This window comes from Hippoglossus hippoglossus, chromosome 10, assembly GCF_009819705.1.
Source record: "Hippoglossus hippoglossus isolate fHipHip1 chromosome 10, fHipHip1.pri, whole genome shotgun sequence".
NCBI lineage: Eukaryota > Metazoa > Chordata > Actinopteri > Pleuronectiformes > Pleuronectidae > Hippoglossus > Hippoglossus hippoglossus.
In genome coordinates, this window is record NC_047160.1 from 6949838 (window position 1) to 6966550 (window position 16713).

Here is a 16713-nt window from a genome sequence, read left to right on the forward strand (position 1 = left end):
ATGAAGTTACAGTAATGGAGGAAATACAGATAACCGACATTTCATTCAGAACCACAAATGTGAACCTGAGGGTGGTGCCATAGGAAACATCAAGATCAAAGTCAGGCCGATTCATCCTGTCAAAAGCACATAATCTGTTCTTTGCAAAGACAATAACAGATCGATTTTATTAGGCAAATGTGGTTACAGATGTAAACATTCTTGATGTTATCATGAAAAACACGTAAGAAATAACAGGACAATCATCATTTAACTTTTTATACAACAGTGCTTTTTTTCTGTCCCATGTATAAAAACATGAAAACATAACACTTGCTTCGTTCTCAAATTTCAGGAGCATCTGAACCGAATTTCAGTCTAAATCAAAAGAGCAGATCACATGACGCCTGTCTAAGTGGCCAAGTGAGAGTGTCTAAGATTTCACTTGGCTGCACTTGCAGCCGTCTCAGATATACTGGTGACTAAACTGAATAATGGAAATTTAAAGTGATAACAACCAAAGTCAAGTAAACAAACGATACAGTCTGATTTATAGATTTGTTTTACACACAGGCTGAAACACAGAAAACAGTCTGGTCTTTATTCATGTGGTGCAGCCTGATGACGATCCTTCCTGCGCTGTTCTTATCACTTGACACTGTTGGATGCAAACGCTCACAGAGCACATGTGTGTGTGTGTGTGTGTGAGCAGTAAATTTCCATAAAATCTCACAAACTTAAAGTCAAGTAGAAAAGACGGTTTGATTTCCTAAAACCCCCACATGGTGCATTAGTCTTGGATTTGGAGAATGCTCCTTTTCTCCAGATTGTTCATTTCTTTGAGAATCAACGCCACGTTGTAACGGAGCTCCTGGAACTTAGACACAGGCACCTGAACGGGAAAACAACAAATCAGTGTCAATGTCACACAAACAGTTGCGTGGCAAAAGTAAAGCTAAGAAAAAAGAGCCATAAAGATCACACATGATGTCTGTGAAGGACTGTTTGACCATCCTCACACATTACTGTACACCATTAGGAGAATAGACCCTGTCTCATTCCACATACTCCCTTCTCTCTCCAAGCAGTACCCAAGGTCAGGTTATAGATAAAGGACCAACCAGCAGTACCTTGTAGTGTCTACGTTAAAGGACTTTCATATCTAACTCAGATGCGCCCAGACAGAGAGGCATCACTCCAACTCTTCTGCGTATTACACCAGTGGCAAGACGTAAGGACACAATGGGATTTAGGAATACATAACTTAACTATCCAATAGGATGCGAACACCTACATGTAACATAGAGAGATAGCAATTCTACACTTTCATGGATGTGCTGATGGAATGGGTGACGCAGGGTGAGGTTGGACAAGACAAGCATGTTGCTTCTTTCTACTCCTTTTCAGACAAAAAACGAAATGTTAATCAAAGTTGATTTATGTTACTCAATATTCCTGTTGTTATGTTTTCTTTTTTTCTACTACTTATGTTGCTGATTATCAATTTTTTTCTACAAATTTCATTTACTTTATATTTTTAAAATTATAATAATAATAATAATAATAATGATAAAGCATAGTTCTATGACAACTCAGTAGCGATGACAGGACAGCCATTCTAGAGAGTCATTCAGTCATCATATGTTTGTATCTGTGTTCGTGACACATCTGACAGTTAAAAGTGAGGCCATTAAAAAGGAGCAGCAGCGATCTCTTCTGTCCGTTTTTTGTGATTACAGCAGAACATATCGGTTATTCAGACTCCGGAAGAGATCCTGAGAGACACATACCAGGTAGAGATAAAGTCCATCAATAGAATCTGCACAGCGGATGTTGTTGCTCCTAATCTTCTAATCCCGCTGGGATCTGATTACGTAACTGCAGCGCTAGGTGCAACGACAGCAGTAGGAGAAGTCATCCCTCTTGTTTCTGTCCACATTACTAGCCTTCTTTGAAAAGAGTTAAGTGTCTAATCATGCTTCTGTTTTACAATTACAAGGCAAGTATATTGTGGCAGGAGTACAGCGCCCCCTGTTGAGCCTATCTCTTACTAATTTTGTGGACGATTTATTTTGTCTGCTCACCCTTTACATTAACAGCTTTCATCACACATCACCAACTAAGTACAGATGCATTGTTACAATACAAGTAACAAATGTTATGATTATATTATATGGGTTGTTTTTGGGTGGTGCTATTGTTTTTGATACTGAAAATTAACAAATACACACCGTTGTCAAAATATGTCAGAAATAATCTGTGAAGTACAGGTTCTAGGTTAGGCTGCAGTTTATAGAGGTTACTTCATTTTTACAATGTGATCCTATTATGTAAGAACTGAAACTGACCTACATTGGTCCACTGGCTAGTAACCAACTTCTTTCTACGAACAGGCTGAAGATAAACTTGGAACACATGCACGTGCGCACACATACACACACTGCAGCGCAGAGCTAGCATTCACCATGGGGATAAAATGACCATCTATAAAATACCTATGGGTTTCTGAAAGTCCAGCTTATGTAAGTTCTAATGCAAACTGGAATCTACTTAACACTCATTGAAATCCCCCAAAAAATGTGCATGTGCAGTTGCTGATTTTAAGACCTGAGAGTTTAGGAAGAAGGAAATCCAAGTGCCTGGAAAATCAATGTCAGTTAGTTGTAGTGGAAACCCCCAGAGAGAGAGGGAGGGCGAGGGAGAGAGAGGGAGGGAGAGGGAGGGAGAAGGAGGTTAACAGCTTTCACAGGTCTCAGTGCCAATAAGTTACAAAAGTCTTCTCAAAGTGGGTCAAACGGTTTGAGAGTAGTCAGCATGACTAAGGTCAAATGTGGTTTAGTGTTTAGGTGACCAATGGAAGCTTCACACATGTATAGTTGTGATGTGGTTCCATGAAGAATAAACTTTTTGTACATGTAGTATGTATGGTGTGGTAAAGGGTTATATACAGTCTACGATGAATGAATCCTTGGAAATGGTGATGTCATTACACAGTGTTAACTTGTTCTCATCTCTCTTCTCCTTGATCGATCAAGCTTCTATACATTTGCCTGCTTTAAAAGGTCTGAGTCTCCAGAAACTTCTTTCATCAGCTCACAGCATTTCTATCAGACTCTGCATAAACTGACAATGAAAACAGGATGAATATTCATGTGAAGAGTCATATCATTAGTTTATGTACCTCAAAGCGACTTAAACTCCCGTCTGACAGTTTCATCTGCATCAGTACAGAAGGCTGCAGAGCCCTGGATAAAGAGCTGGAGAGACAGAAAAACATTGACTTCATCACACTGAGGCCAAATCTACTTCATCATCTAACAATTCCCACAATACAACTGGAAAATACACAAACATTTTGGTCACATCTTTGATGTTCAAGGTCTTTTTCTGAGGTGCTTCTATACACCGTGGTCCAAACATCAACTGTCAGCAAAAAAGTGTTTCCAGTTCTGTACGATTTCAGCTGTTAAATGTGTTATATTTTCAATAGAATTAACTATGGCGTGTATATTTCAGACACTGGAAACATTAGACACCTCATACTCTGTAAGACAGATTATAAAAACACACACAAATAGACTAACTTGTTAACAACTTTGTGTTATGTCATTCAAAGTTATTCAGAATAACAGCGGTCTCTTGAACATTTTGCTGAAAAGGTTATGACAATTGTTATGAATACATTTCTCAGGATACAGTGTTTTCTCTCCACCTCAGTATATTACCTTGTAGAAATGGCAACATCCACTCTCCATTTAAAGTCTTCTATTGTGGGTAGGTGAGGATCATTCTGGGAGGTCGCTTCCTCTAGAGCTGCACGTCTAGAAATACAAAGAGAGATGGGAATCATAACATCTCCATCAATGGCATCTGAATGCCCCAACAACAGCAGCAGTTCAGATATTCATGGGCAAATATCTGATGTCAATATGATGTGACAGAGGTCATTCATGTAATGATAAAAATAAAAAAATCTCTTTCCTCTTTACTGCATTAATAGTCTATTGAGTTCTGTGAGCAGATAACACAATAACATTGTGTTAAATTGTGTAAATTCAACATACCGATTTCCAAACACCACACTGGAGAAATCGGTGATAAAGTCTTCAGGTATCCTAATTGACAGAAATACACACAACAAATTTAGCATTCAAGGCTGTCATTGTGTTATTTATGAACATGAGTGATAATCAAAACATTGAGTGTGTGATACAAACATGAAAAGCCTTACCTTAATTCTCTGAGATCATCTTTGAAGGCCTAAACAGGGACAAAGCAGAAACTGTTCTCTATATGAATATAAACATGTTGATTGTAAAAAAAAAACATAATTGAGGTCATGAAAGGGATGTAAATAGCATTATGTGACCTGGATACCAACACAGGTGTGGATCTAAACAGGCAGATAAACCATGGGCAGCTAAGGCCTTTAATAAAGCTTTTGTACAGCTGTGTCTTCATTCCACACTATATCCTCATAGTATATGTTGTGTCTGGTATTCTTATTGTTATCATGCAGTATTTTTGTAGCCAGCACATACAAAAATTATATACTTTACTACAAAAACAGACAATTTTGAAATATGTCCATAAATGTGCATGAATCAAACTGCGACTATGAAATCACACTGTCAACTAAACTTCAGGAACAGAAAACATGTTGTCTGTAAGTGTACCACCTGCAATTTATTTATTTATTTATTCACATCTGTTCTGTTAAAGTGCTAAGGAACAACAGCAGGCGCAGTGTCAGCACAGACTGCATCAAAGCTGAGTCTGCAGTCATGTGCTCAGTTTTGAACACTTTCAACACAGACAGTATGGACATAAAGTACATTGCATCATTGCATTGTTTTTTTCAGTGCACTAAATAGTACATACATTGCACACTAAAAAAATCTGTAAGAGGACATGTGCCCTATGTAGAATGTAGAGTGGTTTAAGACGTGATAGCAGGAGCCTGAAAACGAAGAAGCTAAAAGCCATTGATCCATCCTTCACTTTATTATTTTAGGCCAGTACTTCTCTCACTGTAACATGCCAATATATGTTTAGAGAAAAAGCATGGTGTCATATGGTGTCCATTAATAGTACGTATGCACAATAATGTTTTTCACTACACTTAATTTTATCAGGGTTCCCATGTAAGAAAATATTCAACCCCTGCTTATTTGTATGCTGTGTAATAACAGGACACCAGTCATATCTTGTATTAGTGAGAAAACTATGGATGAATTCAGCTGCAAACACCATGATTTTGGTGGTTTACTGTCAGTTTGTTGCAGACTGTGATTTGCAGTGATGGCCGGCGGCGTGTGTACCTCCTGTTTGAGGGACGATGTGGGGATGCGGATGGCCTCGGACAGCACTCGGTACATGCCGGCTATGATGTGACTGAGTCTCTCCTGTGGGATGGTGCTGCTCTCTGCTATCGCCTTCATCACGTCCCTGCTGTCCTTCCCCTCCAGGGCACTGACCACAGCTGCAGGGGGACATTATATTCACAGACATGTTATCTAAAGAGTCTCCCAGTCACCAGTCTCCTCCACATAGCTGTCTGTTATCACACTAACCAATACACATATCACAGATTAGCAGTAAAGGTTGCCACTAATTAAAGGTCAGTTGATTATACATTATATATATATATATATATATATATCCACAGACATGCTATATAAAGCTGTGAAAGTCTGTAGTGTGTGATGATGTAACATTAAAGAGACAGAGGGATTAGCACGTACCTTTCAAAATTCTTCTGAACATTTCGTGGTCCACATCCTTCAGGCTCTTCGACATAGACTCAATTTCCGGTGGTATCCTGCCTCCTAGAAAGCTGGTGTCTCTGGAGGCCATGACTGAGCACACACTACTGTACAATACACACAGAAAACAGGGAGAATAGACGGTACATTTACAGCAGCAGAAGAAGAAGTGTTGTCCTCCTCTTCTGCTTCTCTTCTGTTTATGTGACAGCTTCCGCCTCCAGGTCACATGACGCGCGCCTCGCTCGCTCCCGGGAGTCTCGCGGTGACGGCTCCGATCAGCGACAGAAGAGAAAGGATTTGCAAATGGAGGCAGCAGAGATGTTCTCCCTCTGAACGAGAAAAGGTGGGTTTCTATAACACTCGCAGCTTCTCCGGTACACCCCCAGCGTGTTTTCACACCGCACAGGTTTGTTACCGCGTAGAAAAGATTAGTTGGACGTCGTTCTATGACCCGGTAAACGCTACGTGGACGTGTGTAGCATTAGCATCGAGCTAACGCTGTTAGCGTGTGTTGTTTTGGTTTTTGCCGAGCCAACTGTTTGTTTTTACTGAATACGATAACCTGTCATTTAAAGTGTAACCGAACTTAAGCGGACGCGAGAGAGCTTCTATTGAAAACAACTTTCAAAAAAGATTTAAAGAATCAAGCTACATGAGCGATATATATAACATGTATAATATTCAATGGTTGTGTAAACAATCAGTATGGACTCCGTTTATTTATCATTATCAGGGATTATAATTAAACGTCAGTAAGTAATATTAACAACAATGACCTCTAAAATTGTTAATTAACTGTTAACTGCTGATATTAATATATTTTATGAAAGAAAGATAAACTTACACATGAAAGTCGAGTCCATTGAAGTCCATTCATTAATGTTCAAATTTAACTAAATAGGTTAATACTCAAATTTTGTTCTTTTATATATTTAGTGAATGTGGCTAATTTTTATAGTTTAATAAGGTTTTAGGGCAGTTTGCTTTGGTTTATAAATGTATCGTTTAGACCAAAGTGATCAGAAACTGAGTTATTTGCGAATTATTCCAAAATATACTCAAAATAAAGAGGTTTAAATGTTTATTACTCAATTGTGACAAATAGAACTGTGTTCTGTGTTTTGCCTGAATCTTTTCAACATCTCCTTTACAGGGATATTTGTGAAATCAGAAATCTGTCAGGATGCTTTATGACAGCTACATGAGGAGAACATCATTATTAACACAGTTTAAGATTCATGTTGTCCATGTAAAGCTTATTTCTCCACCCTGTACCGTAACATTCATTCATGGTCATTTAGCTAGCTAATGTTTGTGGACACCTGTCACAAAGCCACAAATCTAAAATATTAATAGTTTGTCATGTGTCCATAGTTAACAAACACATTTGTCTAGAACCTGAACCTAATTTAGTGAAAAATAACAATGAGCAGAGTCACAAACACAGTAACCGATCAGTACAATAGCCTTGCAACTGATACATAATTACTTTGATTTATGTTGAGAGTGTAAAAGGTCTGTTTATTCAGCTTTAATGTAATAATTGAGGCTGTAGCTGTATTGAAAGTTTCCCTGTTATTTGTGTCTGATGTTTGTCTTTCTGTGTCAGGTGCATCTGACCATGTCTGAATCACTGTATGAGAAGTTTTTGGCCCCGGAGGAGCCGTTCCCTCTCCTCTCCCAAAGAGCCAACCTCAGTGATGTGGGAACCCTGGACGTCAGTGACTTTGGCTGTCAGCTCTCATCTTGTCACAGAACAGATCCTCTACTCCGCTTCAACAGTAACAGGCAAGTAGAGATCAAGTACTGGCTGATTCACACATATGCGTCACCTTTCTCTGAGGTAAACTAAAACTGTCAGGTGAAACATGCAATGGTGATGTGTAAGAAGATGCCATTGTTTTGGCATTTAACTGAAGACGTTGACCTCTATGGTGTGGCTCAAAATCTGGACCCAACACAAACTGCTGCAGGATGTGCTGCTGCAACTGTTGATGTTCACCTTACCTAACCATTGATGAATGTCAAGAAGCATGATTCCTTGCTGACAGTGCTGGTCAAGTTTGTTTACAGCTGTGACAGCATATTAGTACCAATGTATGTTTCTATTTTTACCTCCTAAAACTGCTACAAAACACTTCTTGCTTATACAATAAAATACATAAACACATGCTTCCACTCAAACAAAAACTGTACCATACCTCTTGCCACTATGAAAGAGTAACAATGTTTGGAATACAGTTAAAGATTACAGCCTGAAAATTAGCATCATAATCATAATCACATATTTCACAGAAAATTGCCGCCCTTATAAAATGTGGATAAAAGTATCATGTTATTCTCTTGTTTTGAAGCCTTAAAAAAACCTAGCTATAAATCTTGAGTGTATTGATATATTGCACACAATGGGTCCTGCATACCGTAGATATTTGTATATATCCCCTGAGAAGGTAAACTCTGTTGACATTGTTAGATGTTTTGATGTTCAGATGTTTGGATCCCTTTAAATCGTGTGTCCTTATCTTGTTGTACTGCACGTACTCTCCTGAAAATTATCAGAACAATTTTCAGATATGAGTCATATCATTACACTGTGTGTTGGTGTAGCTGGAAGGGTATTGTTTTTGCTCGTGTGTGTATGTGCCAGCATGTGGGTGTGCTTGGACAAAATAACAGATGTATTTTCCCCAAACTTGGAGGGAATATTGCTTCAGAGGGTGTTTTCAGATAATTGACTTTTGAAGTCTCAAAGGTCAAGAAATACATTATCCTAAAAACACATTTTCTAAGACCGCTTTGCAAATAATGGAGAAACAATTGAGAGCTTGTATTGTTAAGAAAATCATCCCCCATAATATAATATGTGAAAAGTGACATCATGAAGAAGTCACAATAAAGTTAAAACAATACACCATTGATAAATAAGAAATATTTTTGAGGTATCCGTGCATCCTTTAAAACTATAGAGATGACTGAAAAATAATTAATGATCATATGGTAGCAATGACATCATCATCATGACATCACTACAAAGTCTGAAAAAGACGTCATATAGTTTAGTAATGCAGTAAATATTACAACCAGTAACATTAGAGACAAAATCTACAATTTATTTAGATTAACTCATTCATCATCATGTGGTATGGTAATGACGATATTGTGAAATGGCATTGTTATACTATAGAAGGTTGGCACTGTCTCTATCCCTCCTACTGTGTTTTTCACTAACTTTCTATTCCACTCATTGTTCTCTGCAGATGGAACCTCACTTCCTGTGGAACGAGTGTTGCCAGCTCGGAGTGCAGTGAGGAGCTCTTCTCCTCTGTGTCTGTGGGGGACCAGGAGGACTGTTACTCCCTTCTAGATGACCAGGAACTAACATCGCTGGACTTGTTTCCAGAGGGCAGTGTTTGCAGTGACGTCTCCTCCTCCATCAGCACCTATTGGGACTGGTCTGACAGCGAGTTTGAGTGGCAGGTTGGTTATTATTTGGCCTTTTGGTCAGTTTACTAATGATTTTCATTATTTGATTGGACATTGATATGAAAGTGATTGATCTGATTAAAATCAAACAGTAACTGGAAGTCTTTTCTAAACAGTCTGTCCTCTCCACATCTCTCTCTGTTGTCCTCTCAGTTGCCAGGTAGTGACATTGCCAGTGGCAGTGATGTCCTCTCTGACATCATCCCGAGCGTGCCAAGTTCACCTTGTTTGTTTTCCAAGAGAAAGCCGAAGTCCCACCCTCATCGTAACCTGGATGAACTTCCTTGGAGTGCCATGACCAACGATGAACAGGTAAACAAAGCCGACGCACCTCTCTGAGCTACTGCAGAGTTCAGAATCAACAACGATAAAGCTGAAAACCTCACTCAAGCTACTAGCTTACTTCTCTGCAGGCTAATAAACAGACAGTGAACAGACAATACCTCTCTGTGTGTTCGTCTCCACTTCCAGGTGGAGTACATCGAGTACCTGAGTCGGAAGGTCAGCACAGAGATGGGCCTCAGGGAGCAGCTGGACATCATCAAGATCATCGACCCATGTGCTCAGATCTCTCCCACCGACAGCGAGTTCATCATCGAGCTCAACTGTCTCACAGACGAGAAGCTCAAACAGGTGGGCACTGATCTTAAAACACAAAAACACTTTCACAATACTGAGTTACTGCACCAATATACAAAACAGTTTTTCTTTCACACAAAACATTACAGAAAAAACTTGAAAGTTGACAAAACAACCAATTTATAAAGGTGATTATATGTGTATGATATTGCATTATCAGCAGGTCTACTTCATACATTGCACTTGCTTGTTTAAATCAATATGTCCAGTATGACTATACAGATAGATGTGAGCTTGTTGACAGTCTTAAGGATTCAGTTGTATGAGTTTGCTTTGTCATTATTTATTTGCAGTGAGAGAAGCGCTCGCTGCTAATGCATCTCTGCACAATGTCAGCAGGATAAAAGTGTTACTTTGCGTGTGAAAAGATTGATTTACAGTGAGTGTGTTGTCCTCAGGTGCGTAACTACATCAGAGAGCACAGCCCCAGGCAGCGGGCCAGCAGCATCAGAGAGGGCTGGAAGAGGAGCAGTCACAGCAGCGCCAGCACCGGCGGCGTGAGCGCAGCCAGCAGCAGTAATGCCAGCATGGTCAGCTCCACCAGCTCCTCCACTTGCTCCACAGCCTCCAACTCTGTAGCAGGTAAGATGCTGCCTGGTTAGTTAGCAGTTAAGAAGCGCCAGCAGTGCTGCCACAAGAGGAGCCTGTTGAGTGGGGCATTTCAGATCAGAGTCAAACTTTCAGCTTAGCCTGTCTGGTTTTAATAGTGTTTGTATTTCCTGTTGTTGCAGGTGGCACAGCCTCGGCTTGTAGTGGAGGCAGTGTTGCCAACATCAGCAGAGCGCACAGTGATGGAAACCTCTCCAGTGCTGCAGAACGTATACGAGACTCTAAAGTAAGAGACCTCTGGATGACATATTCTATAGTTTCATAGGTGATGTGTTTATTGTGTTTTATCATTCCATCATTTTCCGACAAAAAACAGGGAAGAATCGCAGGGGAAGGGGTTTATTTTTCAAACTTGTAAGAGTACTTTTTTTTTACCTTTAATGTGTCTAATCCCATAGTTCCAATTACATGTTGTTTTTATTTTAAGTAGGGTGGGGTACAGAAATCAGGTTCCTAAATCAGTCACCAGTTCCTACACATTTGTTTCCTATTGGACAAATAGGTGGGGAGGCAATCGATGAGTATTTTACTGTATTGAGCACTGAAACTGTTAAATTATTGCAGTTTGATTTATTATGTGATTATGTTAAGTACAATTGTTTGAGTTTGGCACTTATTTATATTTGTATGTTTAAGTTAAGTATACTTTAAACTGTTAAAATTTATTGTGTTAAATTTCATCTTCCAATTTGTCTTAGCAATAAACAAGCCGCTCTTATCGCCGACCATCACTTTGTGCTTTTTGTAAGTAAAAGTATCGATTCTGACACCGTTTAGGCACCGGAAACATGTTTAAAGTCTCAATTTAGTGCTGTCAAACTATACCAAACCCTAATTGTAACTAATTCATATACTAGTTAATAACAGTACAGTTAAATACACGTGGGTTACTTTTACAGCCTTACCATTTCTCAGAGCACGTGAGATGGTCAAATGATCTCCTTGATCCTCGTCCAGTCATCGTCACTCACCTCTCTCTTCGTCACACTGTCTTTCAGAAACGTTCAAAGCAGCGTAAGCTCCAGCAGAAAGCCCTCCGCAAGCGGCAGCTGAAAGAGCAGCGACAGGCCCGCAAGGAGCGCCTGAGCGGACTCTTTCTGAACGAGGAGGTGCTGTCACTACGGGTGACAGAGGAGGACGACCATAGCGACGACCTGGACATACTGATGTGACAGCAGTGAATCAATCAGTGCTCCCTCTATGCCTGCTCTCTCCACGCCCAGCCACTGCCATAGAGCTCAGAAACCACGCTAAATCTTCATCACTGCACGCATTCGCTTTGAGTAGGCTACCATAATAATGTTTTTTGTTTAAAGTAATGTAGATTTTAGTAGCCTTTTTGCATAGCTTGACATATTGCTTACTTATACTAGCGTTACGTGCTACAGCTATAATTGCTAGCTTCTGCTAGAACTACTAAGGTAGGTACAGTAATACTGCGAATGCTTTGATTAGATATTGACCTCAGTCTAACCTGCTTATAACCAGTGCTAATGCTGAAACAGCCTAGACGCTTGCAGATACACAAAGCTATGCACTGCATCATAATACAACAAGAGGAATCGCTTATAGATGCTGAACCAGCGTTTATCCACTGCTACTAATACAGCCACCGCTGACAGAGGGACAGATCAGGCAAGACGAGCAGAGTTTGGCCTTATTCTTTAGATGCTGTGAGGCCAAAAAGTTAACTTTTTCATAACATTACAGGAGAAACTGGACGTTTTTTGGCTTTATTTGAGCCCTAACTGGTTGTAGGGATCTTTATCTGTACCAGCCAAACTCTGCTAATCTGAAGCTTGAGTTTAATCCACTGAATTTCAGGTTATAGCGGCAAATACATGAGGAAATACTACCGTTTATACACAGTGTCTATGAAATGATGAAGTAAAAAAAAAAAGAACAACCTTCAAATCTTGCAAATACACCAGAGTTTAAGAGTTTTTCTTTGTGATGTGGAAATGGAAGTGAGCTGGTCTGTCTTTCTACCTGCTGAGTGTTGTGGTTCCATTTCACTCTCAAGGCTTAGAGGGAGCACTGAAACACTGCATGTTTAAATCGTCACCATACCGTGTGGTCCAGTAACTAACAACTTGCATCACTTATTTGCATACCCTTGTTTAGAAATGGCTTACCTGTATTGTAAATAAATGATAAATGACGGCTTATTTACTGCTGGCTTTCAAGTTTTCCTCAGTGATAAAGCTTTGATTTAATTTTTTTTCTCTCCCTTTGTGTATATATGACGACTGAGTGATGGACTGACCGGTTGTCATAGCTTAAAAGACTTAAAGGTTCCGTGTGTAGAATTCTGTGACATCTAGTGGTGAAGTTGCGTGTTGCAGCTGAATCCCCCTCATCTCTCCCTCCCCTTCCAAACAAGAACGAGAACCTGTGGTAACCTTCAGTTGTCATAAAAACTCAAAAGCGGTTTAGTTTGTCCAGTCTGGGCTACTGTAAAAAACATGGCAGCCTCCGTAGCGAGGACAAGCTCTTGATGTAAATATAAAGTATTTAAATATAAAAGGCCCATTCTAGGGTAAAGAAAAGAACAATTCAGACAATTTACATGAAACACACTAGTGAAAACATCAGCAGGATTATTTTATATTCAGCTTCTGCCAGTAGATCCCTTTCACCTAAATCTTACACACTGAACCTTTTTTTTGCCACATGTTCTTTGCAAAAAGTCTTATTTTGAAGCATTTAGTTGTGTTTTGTCTTTTGGTTGTGGTCTCAGACATCCTCTGTCCTTTTCTCCTTTGTTATTTTGGTTTTCTACAAGCACTCCTGCTGTGTTTCTGCCACAGATGGATTCTACGTCACTTACTTCCATTCTGAATGATCTGAGTCTTACGAGAAGTTTTTCTGTCTGTGCTGTAGAACTGGTTTGGCTTTCAGCTGGTTACTTGAGCACGTGTGTCCAACATTTTAGCCAATAACTTATTTTGCTCTGAAAATCAACAACAATGTGTGGATGAAGCACTAACATCTTTTGTGGAGTTGTAACAATCATGCTATTTGGATATTTGTTTTTCTCTCTACCTTGTAGGAAACACTTCTCAGTTGTAACCTGACGAAACCACTGTGTTTATTGGACCCCAAGCCTGTTGTCCTTTATATTCTGTTTCTTTATGTGTACTGAGCTTTGGTTCTCGTCTCTGTCTTGTGTTTACACATCAATTACAGCGTTTAGGTTGAAAGCAGCTTTATGTATTCTGTAGTAATGAATTAGTAAAACTCTATTTTGAAAAATAAGATAATTTTAAAAGAAAAAAAAAAGCCACAGTGTGATGCAATAAAGTCATTTGTGTACATAAGGTACCATGTAATTGCTGAAAATGAATGGTATTGAAATTATTAAACACGGTTTAAAGAACAAACTGATTGTAAAGCTACTTTTTTGTTTGTGAAAATTCCATCAGTGTCATTGTTAGATCACATCTAAAACTTTCACCATCATAGTGTTTTAAATGTTTTAGATATTGGCTAAATCACAATGTAATATAATAATGCCGTGTGCAGGAGAGTTCAGACAATGGTTCAGAAACACTGAAACTTGACATATCAACTTTATATTGTTGCACCTTATTGTTTTTGCCTATGATGACATCATCTTGAAGTGTGGCTGTGTATTTTTGTCACAAGATTACATCAAATAGAAGTAGGACAATTTATTAATATATTAAAGCTGCATTAGAGCAAAGTCATGAACAACCCAGTGTTATTGTGGTTTTCCTAATACAGAGCATATGATGTAATTCATCAGACTGAATGGGCCTGACCACACTATTGCAGGATACTGGGTGTTAATAAAGCAGAGCTTGATGACCAACCAAAAGCATTATTATTATTATCATAAAATTTTAATGGACAAAAATAAGCACAGGAATAAACTGCATAGATCAAAAATACATCCAACTCCTGGGTCCTCGCGGTTGAGTTCAGGTTTTGGACTGTAGGGGGCAGTGACACGCTCCGGAGCGTGCGGTTGCTTTCTCTGTAGAATAAGACGGAGGCGGAAGTGGCGCCGCAGTGTTTACAGCAGTCGCCTGACTCTCCAGTGCGAAGCTGCTTGATCACAACATCTCTTTGTTTTCACGCATCGTTCCACCGGGTCCGTCTCGATGGGCGCTCACGGAGGCAACGAGCCTGAGACTATAGACTACTCTGTGCACGAAGCGTGGAACGAGGCCACGAACGTGTACCTGCTGGTGATCCTGGTCAGCTTCGGGCTGCTCATGTACGCCAGAAAGTAAGCGCGGGTTGTTCCTGCTCTCACTCACTCGTTCTGTTTCTCAGCTTGTGATCGACAGAGGCACAGCACAGGTCTGTGATTCAGACTCATAGCGCCGTCTGTCAAAAGGACTAAACCCGCCACAGACGGTTTAAAGGTTCAGTGAGTCACATTTATGTGAAAGGGATTTTTTGGCAGAAATTAGAATATAAAAGAATCCTAATGATGTTCTCAGTAGTGTGTCATCTAAATTGTACGATTTGTTTTCTTTACCGTAGAATGGGCCATTTATAATCAAATACTTTATACTTACATCAGGAAGGGGGTCCGCTCGACGGAGGCCGCCATGTTTTTTACAGTAGCCCAAACTTGACAAACTAAACATCTTTTGAGTTTTTATGACAACTGAATGCTACCACAGGTTCTCTATCATGTTTGGAAGGGAAGGGGGGGAGGGGGGATTCACCTGCAAAATGCAACTTCACCACTAGATGATCAAATGACTTGATGTTGAAATATTAGCTATTAGCTGTGTGGCATCAATTTCAGCATTAGTTAAATTATCTAAATATGCTGCTACAATAGAGTTTGACTATTTTTCACGCATGCTGTTTTAGTGTTAACACTGAACAACAATCTGCCCTTTGCAGTGTTAATGTTTGTCCTTGTTCACATACAATCCAGAAACAAGAGGAAGATCATGCGCATCTTCACTCTGCCTCCCACCGTGGGCAGCAGCCCGGAGCCCAACTTCTACGACAGTCTGCAGAAGGTCCGCCTGCGGCAGCAGCTGGAGATGTACTCTCTGGGTGAGGAGCAGTGCACATCTGCACAGGAGACGAAGAAATATGGGGTTTATCAGCTCAGTTTAGTGGGGCCACAGCAGATCTGTAGGCAATAGAGTCCGTTTGCAGAGAAGGGAAGTTACCGGCTACTAGTCTCAAGGGACGTGCAAAATAGGGATTATATGTTTTTTGGTGAGATGAGGGTCTGGAGAATGAGCTAAACATACAGTACAGTTCAAGCCGTCAGTGCGATACAGTGATACATGAAGAAGAAGACTGGGCCGTTCATGTTGCATTGGGAATATGACTCAGGATTCTCTGAAAGATTTTACTAACTGTCAATCATGATCCTCCACAGTTGTTGTTCCTCATTGAACTTTGGATTCTCTGTACTTCATCACTGATTAGTGTTTTTAATTCTTTTGTTTAATGATGTAGATCCTGATCCCACTGAACAGACACCTGTTTCTCTATGTTTGTCTTTAACTTCCCCTGACTCTTTTTGTCTTTTAGCCAGAAAAATAGAGCAACAGCAGAATCAACAACAAGGTCAGTCAGAGAGCGTGCAGCTTTCCATGGAATGACGACAGAGGAGCCCTCGTCCTCCGTCTCTGTCAGAAAAACACTCCTGTGTCTTCAAGCCATCGGGACATGGATAGGAAAGGACTTGAGTGGCTGCCATGGTCAGAGATTGTTAAAAAAAAAAGACACTGATCCTGTCCTGGTGTTGTTTCTGTTTGGCTCCCTGAGTGAGACATGTCTTCTTCCACCCTCTGTTGTCTACTTTGTGTGAACACATTGAGAAGAAACAGCTGGATGGAGGAAAACTATTCAGAGTGTGGCATAACACAGAGCAGTGACACAAACCCAGTGTGAGGAACGAATAGACCTGATGTCAATGATGTGTTCTTAGAATCGCTCGAGACAAAGTCTACCATGAAGGAATTGTTGCACATCAAATACAATCCTTCAAATTGAATTTAGAATATAGATGTTTTTTATTTGTTTGTAAGATATGTTTTTTTGTGAAGTGGTAATTCAAATAAATTCTTATCAATTATTCTCAAATGTGACAAATAAAAACACATGAACTTAAAGTGATTGAGTCAGAAGTTTATTTGGTCATCAGTGCTTCGTCCGTCTTTTGGCTTTTATCTTTTTCGTGTTTTGATACTGTGCTTGTAAGATCACTTAGTTGAAGCTGTGGAGCTTT

The 16713-nt window shown here is 39.8% G+C and overlaps 3 protein-coding genes across 3 annotated transcripts; 2 read left to right on the forward strand and 1 right to left on the reverse strand.

Annotated features, from left to right (window-relative positions):
• Positions 1-119: 119 nt before the first annotated feature.
• commd5 (COMM domain containing 5) lies at positions 120-5975 on the reverse strand. Its single transcript, XM_034598951.1, has 7 exons — positions 5724-5975; positions 5301-5461; positions 4211-4239; positions 4044-4094; positions 3705-3800; positions 3161-3236; positions 120-871 (listed from the first exon to the last, which is right to left on the reverse strand). The coding sequence occupies exons 1-7, from the start codon at positions 5833-5835 to the stop codon at positions 770-772; spliced, it is 627 nt and encodes a 208-aa protein (XP_034454842.1). The 5' UTR covers positions 5836-5975; the 3' UTR covers positions 120-769.
• A 2-nt stretch (positions 5976-5977) lies between these two features.
• Positions 5978-13861, forward strand: fam199x (family with sequence similarity 199, X-linked). The gene is made up of 8 exons (XM_034598949.1): positions 5978-6090; positions 7357-7535; positions 9005-9224; positions 9384-9542; positions 9702-9863; positions 10268-10451; positions 10601-10704; positions 11477-13861. Exons 2-8 carry the CDS (start codon positions 7369-7371, stop codon positions 11648-11650), a joined length of 1170 nt encoding a protein of 389 aa, XP_034454840.1. The 5' UTR covers positions 5978-6090; positions 7357-7368; the 3' UTR covers positions 11651-13861.
• Positions 13862-14489: 628 nt separating this feature from the next.
• On the forward strand, positions 14490-16597 carry smim19 (small integral membrane protein 19). Its single transcript, XM_034597716.1, has 3 exons — positions 14490-14733; positions 15400-15524; positions 16014-16597. The coding sequence occupies exons 1-3, from the start codon at positions 14606-14608 to the stop codon at positions 16082-16084; spliced, it is 324 nt and encodes a 107-aa protein (XP_034453607.1). The 5' UTR covers positions 14490-14605; the 3' UTR covers positions 16085-16597.
• The last annotated feature ends 116 nt before the right edge of the window (positions 16598-16713 follow it).

What these genes read in the sequence shown, in the direction of transcription:
- smim19 (XM_034597716.1), top strand. Translation starts at nt 14,606, where the DNA reads ATGGGCGCTCACGGAGGCAACGAGCCTGAGACTATAGACTACTCTGTG. An exon ending in CTGCTCATGTACGCCAGAAA is followed by an intron (nt 14,734 to 15,399) that starts GTAAGCGCGGGT and finishes CATACAATCCAG; the next exon opens with AAACAAGAGGAAGATCATGC. An exon ending in GCTGGAGATGTACTCTCTGG is followed by an intron (nt 15,525 to 16,013) that starts GTGAGGAGCAGT and finishes TTTGTCTTTTAG; the next exon opens with CCAGAAAAATAGAGCAACAG.
- fam199x (XM_034598949.1), top strand. Translation starts at nt 7,369, where the DNA reads ATGTCTGAATCACTGTATGAGAAGTTTTTGGCCCCGGAGGAGCCGTTC. An exon ending in ACAGCGAGTTTGAGTGGCAG is followed by an intron (nt 9,225 to 9,383) that starts GTTGGTTATTAT and finishes TTGTCCTCTCAG; the next exon opens with TTGCCAGGTAGTGACATTGC. An exon ending in AACGTATACGAGACTCTAAA is followed by an intron (nt 10,705 to 11,476) that starts GTAAGAGACCTC and finishes ACTGTCTTTCAG; the next exon opens with AAACGTTCAAAGCAGCGTAA.
- commd5 (XM_034598951.1), bottom strand. Translation starts at nt 5,835, where the DNA reads ATGGCCTCCAGAGACACCAGCTTTCTAGGAGGCAGGATACCACCGGAA. An exon ending in GTTCAGAAGAATTTTGAAAG is followed by an intron (nt 5,462 to 5,723) that starts GTACGTGCTAAT and finishes GTCCCCCTGCAG; the next exon opens with CTGTGGTCAGTGCCCTGGAG. An exon ending in AGTGTGGTGTTTGGAAATCG is followed by an intron (nt 3,801 to 4,043) that starts GTATGTTGAATT and finishes TTGTATTTCTAG; the next exon opens with ACGTGCAGCTCTAGAGGAAG.